This window comes from Lacerta agilis, chromosome 10 (genome assembly GCF_009819535.1).
Source record: "Lacerta agilis isolate rLacAgi1 chromosome 10, rLacAgi1.pri, whole genome shotgun sequence".
Lineage (NCBI taxonomy): Eukaryota > Metazoa > Chordata > Lepidosauria > Squamata > Lacertidae > Lacerta > Lacerta agilis.
The window spans coordinates 31118521-31137030 of record NC_046321.1 but is presented as its reverse complement, the minus strand read 5'-3'; the positions used below and the strand labels follow the sequence as shown (position 1 = coordinate 31137030).

The 18510-nt window shown below is 40.1% G+C and overlaps 1 protein-coding gene across 1 annotated transcript in view; it reads right to left on the bottom strand.

The window, feature by feature from the left end:
* The window catches only part of GRIN2B (glutamate ionotropic receptor NMDA type subunit 2B), a 267579-nt gene that overhangs the window by 28668 nt on the left and 220401 nt on the right, over window positions 1-18510 (bottom strand). The window contains exons 5-8 of the mRNA XM_033162191.1: window positions 7855-8063; window positions 7104-7275; window positions 5555-5708; window positions 3872-3997 (exon numbers count right to left, since the gene is read on the bottom strand). Coding sequence (XP_033018082.1) covers window positions 3872-3997; window positions 5555-5708; window positions 7104-7275; window positions 7855-8063 — 661 coding nt within the window. The remainder of the gene's footprint in view (window positions 1-3871; window positions 3998-5554; window positions 5709-7103; window positions 7276-7854; window positions 8064-18510) is intronic.

The following is an 18510-nucleotide window of genomic DNA, read 5'->3' as shown; positions in this document are numbered from 1 at the left end:
AAAACATAAGCAGAAATAGTCATCAGACTGGCAAAGTCCGTCATTCCAAGTAGTTAGTACAAAATCATGACCCTTTTCTCTTACATATCACTTTGTCTGATTGCCCAAACATAGGTTGGTAAATTGGAAGAATTCCATAAATTTGCACACTTTCTTCCTCTCTTTCTCTGTTCTTCCTGGTTAATATCAACTAATTTACAGCAGAATTCTAACCATGTCTGCTCAGAAGTAAGCCCCAACAGGACCTCCTCCCAGGTAAGTGTCCATAGAATTGCAGAGACTGAAACCAGGGTTAGAAGTTTACTTCAATCTCTGGTTTAGAAGCTAACTATGGTCAGTGGTAACTGTTCTTATGCCAGTTCAGATGTAGCAATGAAACCTAGCAGTTAACACTAACTAGAGAAAGAAAGGGAAATTCATGCAGCTGGAGGAAGTTGGGAGATGGCACGACCTTGTTGGATGTTCCCAGTTATCAAAGCATGGTTTGGCAGTTTGATGCATCAGTGGCAGGTTTCAGGTTTCACGGTGGGGGCCAATCAGTTATCAGCCAATAGGCTTCCCAGTCCCCCATGTAATTGAAGAAAGCAGTCATGCTTGGGGATAGCCTGACTAGTGTTCTGGGTAGGGGAACTCCTCTTTACTACACAAAACAAAACAAAACAAAACAAAACAAAACAAAACAAAACGGATGTGCTTTCCAACCCTAGAAAGGGAAAGCACATCAAAGAAAATAAAAATTATTGAAAAATACTTGGCATTGCTGATGTTCACCTGTTGTCTTTTGAGGGCTACAAGAGTGTTCTTGGGATTGAATGATCCTCTAACAAAAAGTAAAAACAGTCCCCAAGAAAGCACAACTCTAAAAGCTGAACTTTAAAAAGTATAGAAAATTGTGTTAACATAGTAAATGAGTGAGGGTGGGGTGCATTGCTCATCTCTATTTGTTGTGACACTGACATTTAGGTGGGTACAATGGAATTCCAGTGGCCACATTCTGCACATTATTTATGGTAACAAAAGACAACAATTTGCATTTCCCATCCACAAAATGCTGTAGGTGGAATGCAGGGGAAATGTGGCAGTCCTGCAGCAGAAAAGTGTCTTAAATAAATATGCCTGGATCCCACAAAATAAATGAGTAAAAGGACCCTAACGTTCTGTGGAAAACCTGGAAACAAATCTACCCTTGGCTGCTCAGCTCAGTGGGTGACGTTGGGCAACTCACCTAGTCATCATCTTTTGGTTGCTGTGAGGCTAAAAGGTCATTTTGAGTACCTCAGATGAGGTATAACAAAATGTCATCTGTCTTAACAATACATGCATGCATTTTTGTTTATCGAAACATCATTGTAAATAGAGTCACTGAAGCAACTAACTCCACAAGCCACTCCTGCAACCTAAACTGCAACAGGGAGGAAGGGATACACGTGCCTCCCCATAAGATGAGAGTATGCAGTGCTGCTCTCTGAGTCTTGGCATTCTTATGTATGACTTGCAAACAGAGGCACACATAAATCCTTTTCACATCACGAGTTTTAGACATTCAGGAGCACTCCCATGAGTAGAACAGAAATTTCATGACGCCTCTAGCTCTATAACAAATTGTGGCATTTGGTATCATAGCTATTGTTGTTCTGTTAAGTAAGCGTGAGCACAGGTTTAAAAAAAGTTCTTTAAGTCCTACAAGGTCACTGTGATCTAAACAACTAGAAACATCCATGCAATGAAGTACAAGGCCAAGAGAGTTCCTTCACACAGCTGCTCTTTTCCCGTCTGCATTTTAATGGAACTAACTCAAACCAAGTTCACAGAGTCTATTAGTTATGCTTATTAATGCAGGCTTATGTGCCACAACTCCAGCTGACTTTCAATAAGAATTGAATGAATGTATCTGATGGCAAATCTGGCTCCTACATATGCAATGCAGATGAGATAAGTTATTATGAGAAACATTCATTTTGCATTTTTTTGGCTTTTTGAATACTTAACAGTGAAGCATTTCATCAACATTTATTTTTGCATGCAAATTAATTTATCTCTGTATTGATGTTTATAATTTGCATTTTAAAAATTGGAGGAAGCGAGTAAGGAACTTTTAAAGGAAAATTTTAAAGGGGAAATGGATAAATAAAATAAAACTTTAAACTAGCTCCACTGCATAATTGCAAAGAAACATTGTTGAACATTGCATATTTTCAGTTTTGCATGGTCTATATTTGCTGCTGCTTCTTCTTCCAGAATCACCATAGATTTATAAAGCAAGAGTACCTTTTCAGGATACTTTAACAGTGAAGATATGACTATCATCCTCAATGACTACACAGAAGTAAATCCCATTAAGTTGCATGGGCTAACATCATGTGGACTATGCAAACAACTGCAAACACACAGTAAACTCTGTGTAGCATTTGGTATCCAGAAAACACACATGAACATATCCATATTGGCCTTGTGCAATGCGTGTTTCTCATAACAATGTATGTCATCATTTCACATATAGAATCCAGTTTTGCCCCAAATAATTCATTCAAGCTACTCACCATTTAAATCTGTTCTGCTACCTGTACTAAAAATATGTGCACGGTGTGTATACAGGAATTTCAGCATGAGCATCTTCATGAATATTCACAACTCTGCATACATCTCCTTAGATATGTGCATTGGTCCATGTATGCTGTCCACAGCTTGTGGACAACAGCTCCCTTTGGCATGACTATACATAAAGCTCTGACTAAATTTCCATTTCAAAATCTCTTTTCTTCAGGGCTCAGAAACTTGGTGGCATAGATACGTTCAGGGCAAATTTGAGAAGCGGGTAAAAAGATTTTCACACAAATATCTCAGTTCAAGCATCTTCATATTTTCAGCCTGTGGGTAAACCAGAAGGTCTTACGTAGGGGGCCATTTCACAGCTCAACGAAGCCAAGGGAATTATACCAGTATCTTACCAGCATCCAAGTGCTTTCACTTATTTTCTGTATTCTGCCTTTGCCCTTCACTCATAAATCAACTCTCTAATCAGACAGCTTTGCACCTTTTGCTCCCTGTCCCCCCGCAACTACTCCATCTACATCCCCCACCCACCCGAGGATATTAAATTAATGGTTAATATGTATCAAATTTATGGAGGCAGTATAGTGTGACAGTAGAGATGGTTTGTCGTTTCTGCTGCTTCAAGCAACCCTAGATTACTGTAACTTTCTTGTCCCTGTCCTTCTACTGACACACAATCTAGATGTGAATTAATTTGCAAGGGGTTAATGTGCAGAGGTTCTCCATTAGGCACATTGGGTGAATCTCTGAAAGAAAATAATTCCATTAATGCAATTAGTGTAATGAGAGATAGATGAATGTAACATTACATTGCTTTGTAATATCATCATCATCATGGTCGTCATGTAAATTTCCAGTTATACAGCCAAGGCAAGCAGAGTAGGAAAAGCAATCAAGGGTTGCAAATTTATTACGTTAAAATTCATATGCATGACAAAATTTGCAAAAATTTGCACATTTGCTGGGTACCAATTCAAATGTGAACAGTTGTCCAAGGGAATATATATTTCAGTTTAACAAAGTAGCATGTTTACTTTGGAGAAATTATGAGCAAACACACATAGGGTCAGGCAGATAATTTCAGGTCAGCTAGAAATTAGTAGCTCTGTATTGTGAGCCATGCAAATGCCCAATCATCCAAAGAGATCCATTTAAATTTTCTGCTGTTTGTGAACCTATTGATTCAACTTCTTTCCTTGTTTACCCAGAGAAAACACAAAATCTGTAAATGGTTGACATATATACAGGAGGATAAAATGAAGCCAAGCTAAACAAGCAAGACCATAATCGTTGCATGTTGAAAGATATGTCTCCTTACCTCTGCCATCAGCCAGACACCGGTTGTATCCCACAGGGCTGAAGTACTCAAAGACAAAGACAGCCACCGCAGAGATTATAAGCAGCATTACAAACATCATCACCCATACATCAGCACTGAATGGCTCTAAATAGAAAAAGAAAGAAAATTTGTAGGTACTTTCCCATGTTACCCTAAAATACAAGCCAGCCCCATCAGTGGAAGCCAAGTGCAAGGACTTCTACTTATGGAAAGGGCCTTTTCCCTTCGTATTGTTCCATCTGGCAAGCAGAAATGGTTATATGGGTGGAAAGATTGGAAGATCCCATCATTAAATTCCACCCAGAACTGATTTGGTTACTGTTTCTTTACAGTTACGGTTATTCTAAATGGCAGTTGCTTTCAGGTACAGAACTTACACAGGAGTGAGTTTTTGCCAGCACCTTACAGTATATAATGAAGGTGCCAGGTGAGCTTCCCTGGAGAGAGCATCCCACAAGCGAGAAACTACTGCAGAAAAGGCCAGTTCTTGTACAGTGGTGCCCCGCTAGACGAAAATAATTCGTTCTGCGAAAATTTTCGTCTAGCGGGTTTTTCGTCTTGCGGAGCGGCAATGACAGCCGCGCTCCGCAAAACGGAAAAAAAAAAAGACGAAAATTTTTCGTCTTGCGAGGCAGCCCCATAGACTTTTTCGTCTTGCGGGGCAGCCTTCCGCTAGACGAATGCCTTCGTCTAGCGAGTTTTTCGTCTTGCGAGGCATTCGTCTAGCGGGGTACCACTGTATTGCCACCCTCCAGACCTCACACGAAGAAGGGCCTCAGGCCCTTCTTGCAGGGACTGGGTGGGTTAGTATGGGGAGAGGCGGTAATATGCGATTGCAGCACTTTGCAATATGTTCTAGTGGTTCTGTCTTTGAAATGTGTTCAAAATACTGCTTTCAGGCTGATGTTGGGATCCTGTTGTCTGGAGCATGTGACTCCATTGTTATTCACTCTGCTTTGAGTCTCAGCCTGGTTTAACCCAGGCTCTGGAACTCTCTGCCCCAGAAAGCCATCCTAGTCCTTTCCCTTTCTGTAGACTGGTACAGAGTGCCATATTGATGTATATCCTCAGAATGGAAATGGACTAGCCAGCTAGAAATTAGTATCTAGCTTTTTTGTCAGTATATTTTCTCTGCTGCCATTGTGATTTCATTTGATTTTTAAGTTTTATGGTGCTTTGAGGGCTTTGCACACACAAAAAGTCTTATAAACTTCAAAAAAGAAAGCAAGAAAGAGACTCTGCCTTCACTTCTTTGGATATAAGGCAAAGTGATAGGAAAAGCTTCTTCTTCTGAACATCTGCATGTCGTACTGCTGGGATGCCAAATGATTGTCATAGGTCAATTCCAGGCTTTGGGAAGCAAAGATCAGGGGAAAGCTGAAGAAATGTATTTGAACATAATTAAACTTCTAGTTCTGGAACCTGGGATCAATATTTCTGAAGTTGTTGTTAGTATTTTCATTTTCACATCTAGAACCTGGTTCTTAAATCTAGTTCAGGATTGAACTTCAGAGTGTATAAAGTTTCTTTCAAGCAGTGTTTGTGTGCTGTTTGTTTTTTAAATTAGAAAAAGAACAGCAAACATTCTGGTTGTTTTTCTTAAAATGTTTTCCCCTGCACTTTGCCTCAATATATATATATATATATTTTAAAAAACTTTACCTAAAAAGGCAGAAGGTGAGACAGTCCCATTGCTTCGCGACACCATTACACTAATGCCTGTTTCAATGAAGGGTACAGAAAAGTCTACCACTTCTGAGCGTTCCGCATTAATGGTAAGGGATCCCACTGCCATATAGGCACGTTTGTCAACCACCTGAGATAAGGAGACAGAAAAATAGTTAACGCAGAGACTAGAGTCTAGCATGCAGGAGCTGGAACTTGTTCAAGAATAAAGGATGCTTTTGGGTAAGTTAATACAGCAACAGGCTGCCACACATTCATAAGGTTTTATATTTATGAGGCAGGAAGGGAGAAAGCAAGGGCAAAAGGTGTTGACATCACATTTGGAAATGGGAACTGGGAAAGATAAAGGAAAAAGAAAGTAGGAGGAAGGTGGCACATTGTGCAATAAGAGAGGTGATAAAGAGTGGCAGGCTAGCTAAGAATTACTTCACATCATATTTGAACATTCAGAATGGAAGGTCAGATCAGTGAAAGGAAAAAAAATAATTACTGGGAAGGACCATCCTTGTTTTTCATTTCCCTGGAAAACAACAGCCCTCGACACAAGTGTGCCCTTTTAAGGCAACCAATTGGTTGGGGGTTGGTTTCAGTATTTGTGTACACACATATATACACACACCTGCAAAACACTTTGGGTGTTGGGATCAGAGACGATGTACATTTAGGAACAACATAGGAGGCTAGCTCAGCACTGTCTACACTGAGTGGCAGCAGCTCTCCAGGGTTTCAGGCAGCGATGTTGCCCAGTGCTACCTGCAGATGTCAAGGGTTGACCCTGTGACTGAGCTGTTGCCCACAGATTTAGAGACTTGGAGAAAGGTGGCAAAATTCCTTTAAACATTACAGTGGTACCCCGTGTTACGTACGCGATCTGTTCTGGGTCGCGCCACATAACCCGGGCGTACGTAACGCGAACGAACAAAACAAAAAACCCCGGAGGTTTGTGGGGTTTTTGTGCTTCTGCGCATGCGCGAAGTGCGCAGAACGCTTCTGCACACCCGTGTGCACCCGCGCATCACGTGCGCTGTGTGGACTTCCGGGTCGCGGAGGTGTGTAACTCGAATGTACACAACACGGAGCGTATGCAACACGAGGTACTGGTGTTTCCCTTTGTGTTATTGCTTGTCATATCTCATATCACCTCCTCCATCTAACTTCCAAACGCATGCTGAGAAATACTCTGGCAGTAAATGGACCACAAGCAGCAGAAATCAACATTATTTCTATTGCTCTTCGTTTCCTGCTTGTTCCAGAAAATAGTTTTTCTTACATTTGCATATATATATATATATATATATATATATATATATATATAATATCATACAACTTCACAAATTTGCTTGATGATAATTCCAAGATGATAATTTTTCCCAATTGCAAAATTAAAATTGCTACACAGATTTGTAAAGCATGACTCAATTTATTTCTTCCCCAAGAACAAGTATCACCTGGCCATAGGGGGGAAATAATTCATTCAGTCTGTTGGTGAGCCTGTAAGTAAAAGCAGATACCTTTCATGGCTTACCTCGCCTATCATTCCATTCCATGTTCCATTGATCTTCTTCCCATGTTTACCATTGGTTACCAAGTAAAGGTCATAGGTGAACTTGACAAACTTGGAGATTTTCTTGAGAATATCAATACAAAACCCTTTGCAACATTTCTTGGTGTACGCAGTCTCCTCATCCGTCTTGTTGCTAAACAGCCACAACAAAAAATGATTAAGTGTAACTGATAAATGATATTTTAAAACAAAAAACATATGGCCCATTTCCCCCCTCATGCTGCACTCAGAAAGTGGATTTAATCTTAAGAAATTCCACATGATCCTTGAAAAACACAGAATTACCATGTTTAGTTCCGAATTCAAAGTTTGTGTGGCATTCTCAGCAGAAACTGAATGTTATAAGCAGAAATTTTGAAAATATATTCTTGTCATTTTCCTTTTTTCATCTTCCTTTTCTTAGACAAAGGTGCTAATTTCAAACAAAAATGTGATTTGGACAATTGTGATCAGTGATACAATTTAGAATTGTTGAAAATTGCCTACTGTTATGCCCTACTTCTTTCCTTGGCTACTCTCTCTTTCATTCTCCATTACACCCCTAGCTGAAAACTCTGCTTGATGTTTTGCTGAAACGAGCCAAGCTGATTGGAACGTTGAGTTAGTGGCAAGTGGCAACAAAGCCAGCCTGAGACAGTCCAGCTGGCTTTGCTGCTGTGGAGAGGAACATGCTAGGAGGAATCAGCTGGAGAAAGATCCTGTTGGCACTTACTCTGTCACATTTCTTTTTTGGCACGGGACAGTGTTTCTCATACAGGTACCGCTTAGGGGGTCCACATTTTCCACAATGACAAACGGTGCTTCTTCTAGGGTCACTATGCTAAGATGGTCGTCCGCACGCTCCTCACTGTCAGGGTAAAGCTCAGAACGTGGCCACACATAATACTTCATCTTGAGACGCTTGTCCTTCCACCATCCCACCTGAAGCAATGGAAAAACAGAAAGAGATCATTGCTAAAACCATCACCCCAAATTACAGTCCACATGGTCAGCTGAACTTTGTAGAAATACATGAAAACTGAATGTCTGGATTAATTAATTTTAAAACTACTCACTCATCCCTGATCCAAAAATGAAGCTGGTCTAAATGAAGCAGCAGCATCCCATTAAAACCCACTGAAACAAAAAGCCTCAGCTGTTTTTCAAAAGACAAGCAACGATGGGGCCAAACACACATGCACAATCCTCAGGAAGGTGTCACACAAAAAGAGCTCTGTCTCTTATGCCCAAGTACAACAACAAGAAGTCTTGGAGCAGGGCTCAGAAGTAGATCTCAGTGTTCTGATCAGGTTCATACGGGAGTAGGTGATTATTGAGATTCCCTGGTCTTAGACTATTCAGGGCCTGAAACGTCAAAGTCAGCACCTTCAGTTTAGAAACAAACTGGTAACCAGTGGAACATCAGAATAATATGATCTAACTTGCAAACTCCATTTAGAACTCTGGAAGCTGCTTTCTCAACCATCTTCAAAGGTAGTGTGCATTGCAATAATCTAACCTGGGAGCAACTAGGGCACATGGATAAATGGCCATGCCCAGTTTCTCCAGAAAAGGGAACAGCTGCAGATTAGCTTGAAGCTTTTAAGAGGATTCCTGGTCATGGTGGCACTACTCCCTGGACATCCAGGAGCAAAGCTGAATGCTGACTTTGAGAGGAATGTAACCCCTGCTTCTATATGAAGTACTGTACTTGAATGGGATGTTACCACAGCTAACACCACATTGCAAAGATAAAGGTTTGCCATGTTCCCTGGCTGAATTATTATTATTATACCTATTATACCTTTAACAAACACCCATTTAAGATTTTGCTACAAAAATGTAAAAAAGAAAAGAAAAAAGAATATATTGTTCAGTTTTCTGCAACATATGACAATATTTTTTATTTTTTTTAAAAATAAGCTTTATTTAGATTATTTAAAATACAAAATACATGAAAAAGAACAATACACAAATCAAATAGAAAAGAAAAAAGGAATACACAAAGAAAAAGAAAACAAAAATTAAAGGAACCGATTAAAATTCAGCTTCCAATTGTTTGCACATCGTTTCTCTCAATAATTGCTCATAATTTGCTATATCTAATACATGAAAGGATAAATAAAACAATACAAAATTCACTCTTTGATTTTAACAGGAAGCTTAAATAAGCTTATTTTTGTGCTACTATGTATGACATTATGAACCTTCATCTTCCATTAATACCCAAAGTAAGTTCCTGGGAACTTGGCATTACTGTGTTTTCTACATTGAGCACTAGACATAGAAAAATTATTTCTTTGAAATTGGTTCTGATCCATTCCCAAGGTTACATGTTTAGGACTAATGCTCCTTGAGGTGCAATATTCCCCATAGAAAGTCCAGAATACCTATCAATGATGCTTTCAGACATGAAAAGTCCTGCCTTTGTGCCCATTATTTCCATCACCATTGACACTAATTACTGCCTTGGTTAGCAGATGAGACAAGAGGGCACAGGCTGAACAAACTCCCCTATATTTTGTGGCTGTGACTCCCTCAACCTCCACCCACTGGGGTTTGGTCAAGGCAAGGTGAATACGGGAGCAGTGTGGGTGGAAGACTAAAGTGAACGTTGGTTGCTCACTCTTTACCTGCTTTGTGGGCTTTAATTCCTCATGCCTGTCAGTTCACCCTCTTCTACTATTGCATCTGATGTTTTAGAATCACTGAACAAAAGCACTTATTATAGCCTCTTTGGATGTCAAAGGTTACGTCAGTATAATCAAGGATTTTTTTTGAATTCTGAATTTAACAGCACCCAGATGATTGAATATTTATTGCTCCTTTTAAAAATAATATCAAATTAAGGTTTTAAAAAGAGAGAGAGATTCCAATGTGGGCTTAGTAAACAAGTTATTTCAAGAAAGGAATAAAAGTCATTTACAGGCATAGGTGACCTGCTTACTCAGGATCCCAAAGGGTTGACAGAGGACTTGAATAGTCAAAGGACTTAGGCCAAATCCATAGGTATTACAAGAACTATGGTAGGTGGGTCTGACATTCTCCTGAGTAGGCACTAAAATACATTGTAGTGTTATGAATTTTGGGTTTGTTTAGAAGCCTAGAAACTCATCTTGGCATATATGTGCAGTGTGGAACGTGTTGTACAATGTATGGAGGTGATACTATGTAAAACACTGCTAAAACCTTCAGTTGCTGGTGGAAGGTTTAACCACTTTGATGGACTTCCATGTATGTGCACAAACCCCCATTACAGAATCCCACATGGGTGGCAGGTGCATCTAAACATTTAACCACAGGGGCAACAGAAAGCCCCTATCAGTCTCTTTCACAACAACAGCACCCAGTTTTAGGTGGTAGGGCTGGTAAGACTCCTTTAGCCCTGACCATATAGTTGGGTCAGTCGTGTAGATGTTCTACAAAACCACATGGGATATGTTCAAGGATAAGCAAACATGTAGTGGAAAACTGCAACTGCTAAATGGTTCACATGACAGAGGATGCTCCAATCTGCAGTACAAAGGATGCTCAGAGTCTGTGCTAGCGGCTTTAGGCAAATATGGCATTGTGTGCAAGCTGACACACTACAAACAAGGAACTTTGTGTGGCTACAATCCCTTCAAGGCATCAGGCAAGTACCTCCAGATGGCTGAGTGAACATTAAAAGAGCATTTCTGTGTCTTAATGAGGCCTCAGAGTTTAGATGATTAAGGCAACATCCAGTCACCTGTCAATAGCAAACTATCAACTGAAGAAACCCAGAAATAAGTATTATTAGGCAAAGAGGTTCTGACTGCGTGGTTACAATCCTATGTACTCTAAGCTTACTTGGAAATAAGTGTCTCAGAACTGAGTAGGGATCACTACTGAGGATCTTGGTGTGAGAGACATTCCTTTCTTTTTAGTGTATATCAGACATCACATTGTTTTAGATGAGAAAGGCATAGCAAGGACATGAGTGCAGAAAACACAGCATTCTACAACCTGACAACCTGTTTGCATGCCTATTAGAGGAGTAATGAAATGTAAAAAAAATCATTCCATTCCAATAAGCCTCATATCAATTGCCCAAAACAGAGGGAAAGTGAAAGTTGTGTGTGTGTGTGTGTTGGACCAGGTAAATACCACTGACACAAGTTAACATTTTGTACTTAAATGAACACTTTAGCACTTCTAACAGGTAGATTTGAGTCTCTAAATGTAGGCTACAGGTATCATGTTAAAAACTCATTCCTCAGAGAACTGGATCGGAAGAGAGGATCCCCTTTCGTATTTGAGGTGGATAATGCATTTGCATGGATGTGAACATGCATGACTGACTCTTATAAAAACAGGAGGGAAATCTGAGGTGGGAGGCACTGTGGAAGGGGGAAAATATCCACAGTATCATTTAATATTATATGCAATTTGGGGGGTGCAATGTGTTACAAAGATAGCAATATTACTAACAGAATTAAAAGTCACGTTTTTCAAGGCAAAGTAATGAAAAGCTAAGGCTTCCAATTAAAATAATGATAATTCTGAAAGGCTGTACAAACAAACATTGTTACAGCCATGGCTTTCGCACTGCACCAGCTCACCTTCTAAGTGGTAACTCCCTGTGCAGTTTTTAGAAGTCACCCTTGTAAATCCGTAAACCTCCTGTTTAGGGAAGTACAGCTGGGAATGTCCCCTTTCTGAAACCCTTGAGAGCCCCTGCATTTCGGCGCACAGACAATAATGAGCTACAGCATTCTGACTTTGCATAATACAGCATAAGGTTCCCATGGACCTGGAACTTTGGGGGCTTCGCAAAGAAAGCAGGTTCCCACAACATGTTTATATATGCTTGACTCATTTCATGCACTTGCACACATTGAATTGGTCTTCTAATTGTTCAATCTGTCCAAATCAATCGTTATCACCCACTGGAAATCTCCAGATGAGTTGAGTGAACTGGAATGAACAACAGCAACTGGGCATGTGCTAAATCACTCACCAGACTGGTTCAGTTTGCAAAAATCCATTTGTGTTGATCTTAATATGTGCAAAAGGAATAACGAGAAGCACCCCAAGTAACTTTATTCATTGCCTGACTCATCCTGAGTACCCTGTTCAGTCAGTCAAGCTATGTTTTATGCAACCCAGTGGATGCTCTGTTTTTAGTTGGAAGCCCGTTGGCAGCATCTCTGCTATTCTTTATGTCTCCACTATTAGAGCTACACGTCATCAAAGAGGTCAGCATGCAACAGTTGGAGAAGGAGTATGTATAAAATCTGTTTACAAACACTTAGGATAATTAATTAACCATGTTGGTCAAAGGAGATTAATATTGGTGGAAGCTTCACGTGCAGAATTAATTAAAATGAAAAGTGCTCCTTCACAAGCTTCAAGTTCACCTTTCGGCAGCACCTGGCAAAATCTCTCTTTTTCACTACACCTGCAAAACAGGTGGTGGTTATTAATGGGCTTTAAAATTTGCAGAACAGGACAGCTACAGAGCTAAAGAGATCGCTGCTTATTCACATTCGCATAGCACCTACCAAAGTGGATGTGCAGGAAATAAATGTCCTTAAGAGGAAATGTCATTATTTTATACGATCTGAAGAGAAACCAGAGTATTTAGTTTTCATCTCTCACTTCTTTAAATAAAATAATCACTTCCCAGAAATGCATTCTCCATATCACCCCCCGATTGACATTTATGCAACTCTTGCCAATTTGTTTAAAAGACATTAATTATGGGTTTCCTTATTTATTGCTCCATTTGCATGCTTTCTGCAGCTGCTAAAATCATGCCCTCTGACCTAATTAGCCAGAGGAGTTTAACAAGGTAAATTTTAAAAGCTTCTATGTTTAGCACAATGGATCAAATATAATGCCACAAAAGTGATAAGGACTATAGGAGTCATATGTGGTGCACCCTTAAATTATTCTTAATGTCTTTTGGTACCTTATGGCAAGCAAGCTCACAAATATTCCTGAAGACAGGCCATGTGGTTTCCTGTTCAGGATGGTAGAATCCTTACAAGTAGTGAAAACTAATAGAGTTTAATTTACTATAATAAAGGGTTTGTTGATAGCATTCCTATACTGTGCTATATGCCTTCATATAGATGTTCAAAGAGAATTAAAGGTATCATTACTGCTTCACCCTGTGTAAATTGGGGGTCTTCTGGTGATAGATTGGAACTCACAACTGGGCTGCATCAGTAGCCCTACCACCATATATATATATACATACATAGTAAGTGATTTAAAAAGTAGATTTCATGTGGTATGCTTAAGCAAGCACTGGTCTTCAATCTACAAGTTGAAGGCCTTTATGTGGAGTTTTCCCCTCCTCTCCTAATTCTAGAATTTGGCATCATACAATGAAATTTATTCCAATAGCGCCATTACACTTGGAGTCCTGCTTGAAGGCTCCTCATGGTTGGCTACCATGAGTAAAGGGTGCTGGACTAGATGGGCCTTTTGAATGATTCCAGCAGAGCTTTTCTTATATACTCAAATAGATTCGGGACAGGCAGAAGCAAGGGCTTCTTCGCACCACATAGAATCATTGTATGGAATTCACTGCTGCAAGATGAAATAGTGTCCCCTAACTTCTGATTCCTTTAGACGAGGCTCAGGGCTCAGCCACACTTCTGTTTGACCGGTGCTTTCCTGCAGTTTAGCACTGAATCAGAGCAAACGGCAATTTTGTTTTCCTCTCCAACCTGTGCCTAGAAAGCACAAGACAGGTGTCAGAGTTGCCAAGAGTGTCAGAGCAATGTCTTCTTCGCCAGACAACAAAAACTATGCCAGACAGCCCCTTGAAGCCCTGTAGGTGTGGGAATGTGACCTCACATGTGTTCAGTCAGGTTCAGACAAGATTTAGACCACCTGTGCTCTAGCCATTGATCCTCCTGTTTCATCGCAGGCAGGTGTCACTAGAGCACCAAGTTGACCTATGTTCTTCACAGCAACTGTGTGGGCACTCATGTCAATGCCTTTACACAAAAGTTTCCAAGATTTCAGAAGTTGGACTAGATGACCCTCATGGTCCCTTCCAACTCTACAATTCTATGATTCTATGAATCTCACCATCCCACGTCACAAGAGACTTGGCAGGAGTTGCAGCCTTGCCAGCTGAGAAATCCCCCCCCCCAATTCAGGAATCCATCATATTTAATAAGGGCAGGCCATCTCAATAGCTCTCCCTGTCCTGCAGCATAAAGTAATTCAGCCCAAACCTCAAAGTACATATATTAGGGGAAGTGTTTCTAAAAATGCATGTATCAGTAAAAAACCAAACAAAAATGCATTGTATTCGTGGAAATTACCCACAAAAATGTGTAGATTAGTCAAAAGTGCATGCAAAAATGAGTGCATTTTAAAAATCTGCACAAAAATGCTGCTGGATTTTCATGAATATATTTTATTTTAAAATTTGCATATTGCTGCAGAAATTCAGAGAACTGAATGTAAGATTGGGGAAACAAGAAACTAAGAGAAAACAAAATTCGCAACTTTGTCTATCCCTGTCAGTGATATTTATACTATATCTTAGCTATGAACAGCATGCCAGAAAGTCTGGGGTTCATGTTTTACAACAGCAGAGAGTTTCTACTGCCGTATGAAACTATCCAAACTCCGAAAGCACAAAAATCTGCATTATACAGGTTTGTCTCTGCACATAGTACGTGTCTAGGCATGTAATTCCTTTCCTAATGATTTTTCCCCCCTTGGATTTTCTTCTTGAGCAATATTTTTTTGCTGAGCTTTCTTTCCTTTCACTCAAGTTTTTTCAAGCATGTTGTCAGCAGGAGGGGATCTTGCCAATCTACATCATGGCCTGAGAGACAGTTTAGCGCTATTACTGATTAGAAAAGTAATGAATTTGCTTGCTATACAGGAGAACTATCTAAGAGCCACTGACCACTCTTGTAAGGCAAAGGCACAGGTTATTTAACTAACAAGCAACCTGGGCAGTTCTGGGATCAGTCACTGCCTTAAAACTGCAGACCAAAGAGAATGGATGTTGAAGGCAGACTGTGGGCAAGGAAGAAAGAAGCATACAAGGTTGCAGAAGAAAGCAGATTGCTTTTCTTAAGGTTGTTTTTCTGAAGTGAGCAAGGCCAATAGAAAGATCCACTGTGAGGGGTTCCTGTGGGAATAAGGAATATCTCCCCTCCCCCCCAAAATTACTTGCTACAGTGTCACGTTTAGGAAGTACATTCTTGCTTCTGTTAAGTTTTCAGACAGAAAACACAGACTTGTTCCAAAAGCACTGCACAGACGGCTTGGGCACCTGACCGTTGGTTTTTTTTTTCAGAGTTCTGCAATAGACTGCACATAATCCAGTAAAAAAAAAAAAAGCATTTTTTAAGGCTCACTTATTTATATATGAAAAGAGCATGCAGCTGGATTGTGCCTACTATTTCTGTGACCTTGGATAAGCTGTTTAACCTCTCTGTCGCTCATTTTCCTCATCTGTAAATTGGGAATAGCATCAAAGATAATCTAATCAATGTTAATGCACCAAAACAGATGTCTCGGATGACAATATCCTAATTAACAGCTTCGTTGACTTAAGAAGGTAGCGCTGTGCATTTAATGCAAAATTACCAAAAAGAAAAAGAAAGCAGCATTAATATTGTAAATGGGCACCCTCGCCAAATAACTTTGTGTAAATCTGTAGATTCCTATCAGTGGCAAGAAGTTGTCAGCATTAATTTTTAAAAATACAATTCTAGCTTCTTGCTTTTTTCAGATAATATTTTGAAACAGTGGTGGCAGTGTGTCTTAATCGATCAGAATCAGGAAGGCAACTAGTATGCATTGAAAGTATAGTTTCTTTTATTTCAAATTTCACATCATCTAAGCCTATTTCATGGTTCTGAGAGACTTAGCACATGCTTTAAGCATTTTTTACTAGAAGAGTTCTGGGTCTCATGCTCACTCGAGGGATGAGGAAAACTCGAGAATCATTTCACAAAGCTGACTTCTTTGTTTGGCACTACGTGCATGAGTGAGCAAGCTTTTTACAGTTGCAGTTAAGTGTATGCCTGTGTCACAGAACTGCTCCCTCTCATACATTTTCTTGGAGGCTTGACTTAAATCATTCCTCTGGGTCTGCCTCAAAGATAAATAGCTGCTACTCACTTCAACCTGGTAAGAAGCACCTGGGAAAGGCTACACTTCAATGCAGACCTTAGACCTCTAGTCTCTCTGGGCACTGAGTCTTTTCCACCTCTCTATCCTGCTCCTCTTAAATCAGGATAGAACACAATGTTTAGGCATAGGGGCAGGGCAAGAGTGAGCTTCCAGCAGCACACCAGTCTAGATCATGCATTGTGTGTGTGTGTGTGTGTGTGTGTGTGTGTGTGTGTGTGTTTGGGTGTGAAAGAGCTTTATCTAAAACTGTTTAAATAGTTTGTCATCTGCCTGCCAGTTGGGATTTCAAAGGAACACCGTGGACCAAGATGACAGTTTTAAGAACGTTCAGGATGGAATCTTTCTCACCACTGTGGCATGTGCAGAAGTGTTCCTGTTGTTGTTGTTGCTGCTGCTGCTCTTGCTGTCATGCTAACATTGTATTGAAAAAAACAAAATAAAAAATAAAAAAATCCTCCCAGTAGCACCTTAGAGACCAACTAAATTTGTTCTTGGTATGAGCTTTCGTGTGCATGCACACTTCTTCAGATGTATTGGAAAGTTTCTGATTGTATACATGAACAAACAATTCCCCCACCCACCATTCCCCATCCATTTACCCCCTCCCTCCTTCATTCATAGCATGGACACCCCAAACACTTTTTATTCTCTCCCCCCCCCCGCCCCCATTTCCTTGTCTGATAAACAACTATTATGGCATGGTGGCGGCAGCAGCAGTGGCAGGGCAGCACTTCCTGTTTTGCCTCAAGTGGTTAAATGGAACATGCCACCCCTGCTTTCAGATTTCCTCAAGCAGAGTGTGTGAGTACTGTGTTCAGGAGGGGAGCCAGGACTTCCAGCTTGTCCTTCACCCAGATCTCGGTAATATACACCAGGTATAGCACCTCATCCATGATCAAATCATGGAAGATAGATGTTTTATAATGAGCCAACCTGGCAGATGATCAGTATCTCAAAATAATATCCAACATTCATGACCACATTTGCAAATACCGGTACTACACATCACTTGTATAGTCCATCCAAATCACATGTCCATTTCTTGGTTGCTGATTTTAGTGATAGTACCTGTTTTACAGGATATGGAATCAAAGCACAAAATCTCTCCATGTTCTGACTAGTCCAATTTTGAAGTGCTCTTTATCCAGTCCTGTTTTCTCGCCTCTAATATTCTATTCATTTTGGAGTGTGCTTTCCCCCCTTTTCTTTTAACATTTTAAATCTGACAGCACATCTACCTTTTCATCAATCTATAATGACCACCTTTGTCACCATCCACAAATCCTACCACGTACACTTCCCACAAATAAGGCAAACAGTTTCCCCCCCAGTCCCTCATCTTTCACATCCACATGCTACAATAAATAATCTGCACGGCCCATTGACTTTGTATCGGGCACTCAACAATCTATATAAACAGTTGTTATTACTCAAAATAAAAAACTCTCCCAAATGTTTTTAAGCGATATACGACAAACATGAGAGAAGAGAATGTGTACAGATAGCATGCAAAGTACTGAATGAGGGCATCAAGGCACAAAGGCGAAAGGAAAGGCTACAGAGGAGTGCTGGCTCAAGGACACCCAACATGTCTGTGGAAGTATCAGTAAATGGATCATCTCCTGAATATTCTAGGAACTGCCATTTCCAAGTTGAAATTTCATGCAATATGTCTACCGGCTGTGGCCTTATTCATCTATGCAGAGCACATACATTTCGGGGAGATATAGCCTGCATATGTGGCTTGCTACATATATTGCCTACAGAGATGTACATTCCAGAGTTCAAATATATTTGCATTTATAAATGTCTTTAAAGTTCTCTTTGCTTATTTTGATAATGAATACCTGCCAAGTGTTTGATATCCAGTTTTCAACATATCTGATATCTTGCAGTATTTAGAATTTGGCATACAACAACAAACAAGAGACTGAAGCTGTAAGGCACATATCTCACTCCAGAAACTAAGTGGAACAAATGTTCAGTCTATGTGACATGGAACTGAATGTGCCAACCATGGAGAAGTTATCTGTGAAAGTTACTTCTTAAATTGCAGAGGACTATATATATTTCCCCATAAAAAGAAGATCATGAAGAGCAAAAGAAAACTGGCTGGCATCATGCTATATGGCTCTCTGCACCCTGTTCAGAACTAACAGAGATATACAACAGATTACAAGTCCCTCCCCAGAACATGGCACCTCACATGGTGTGAGCCTCTTCACATTTAGTCAGAAGTAAGTAAGTA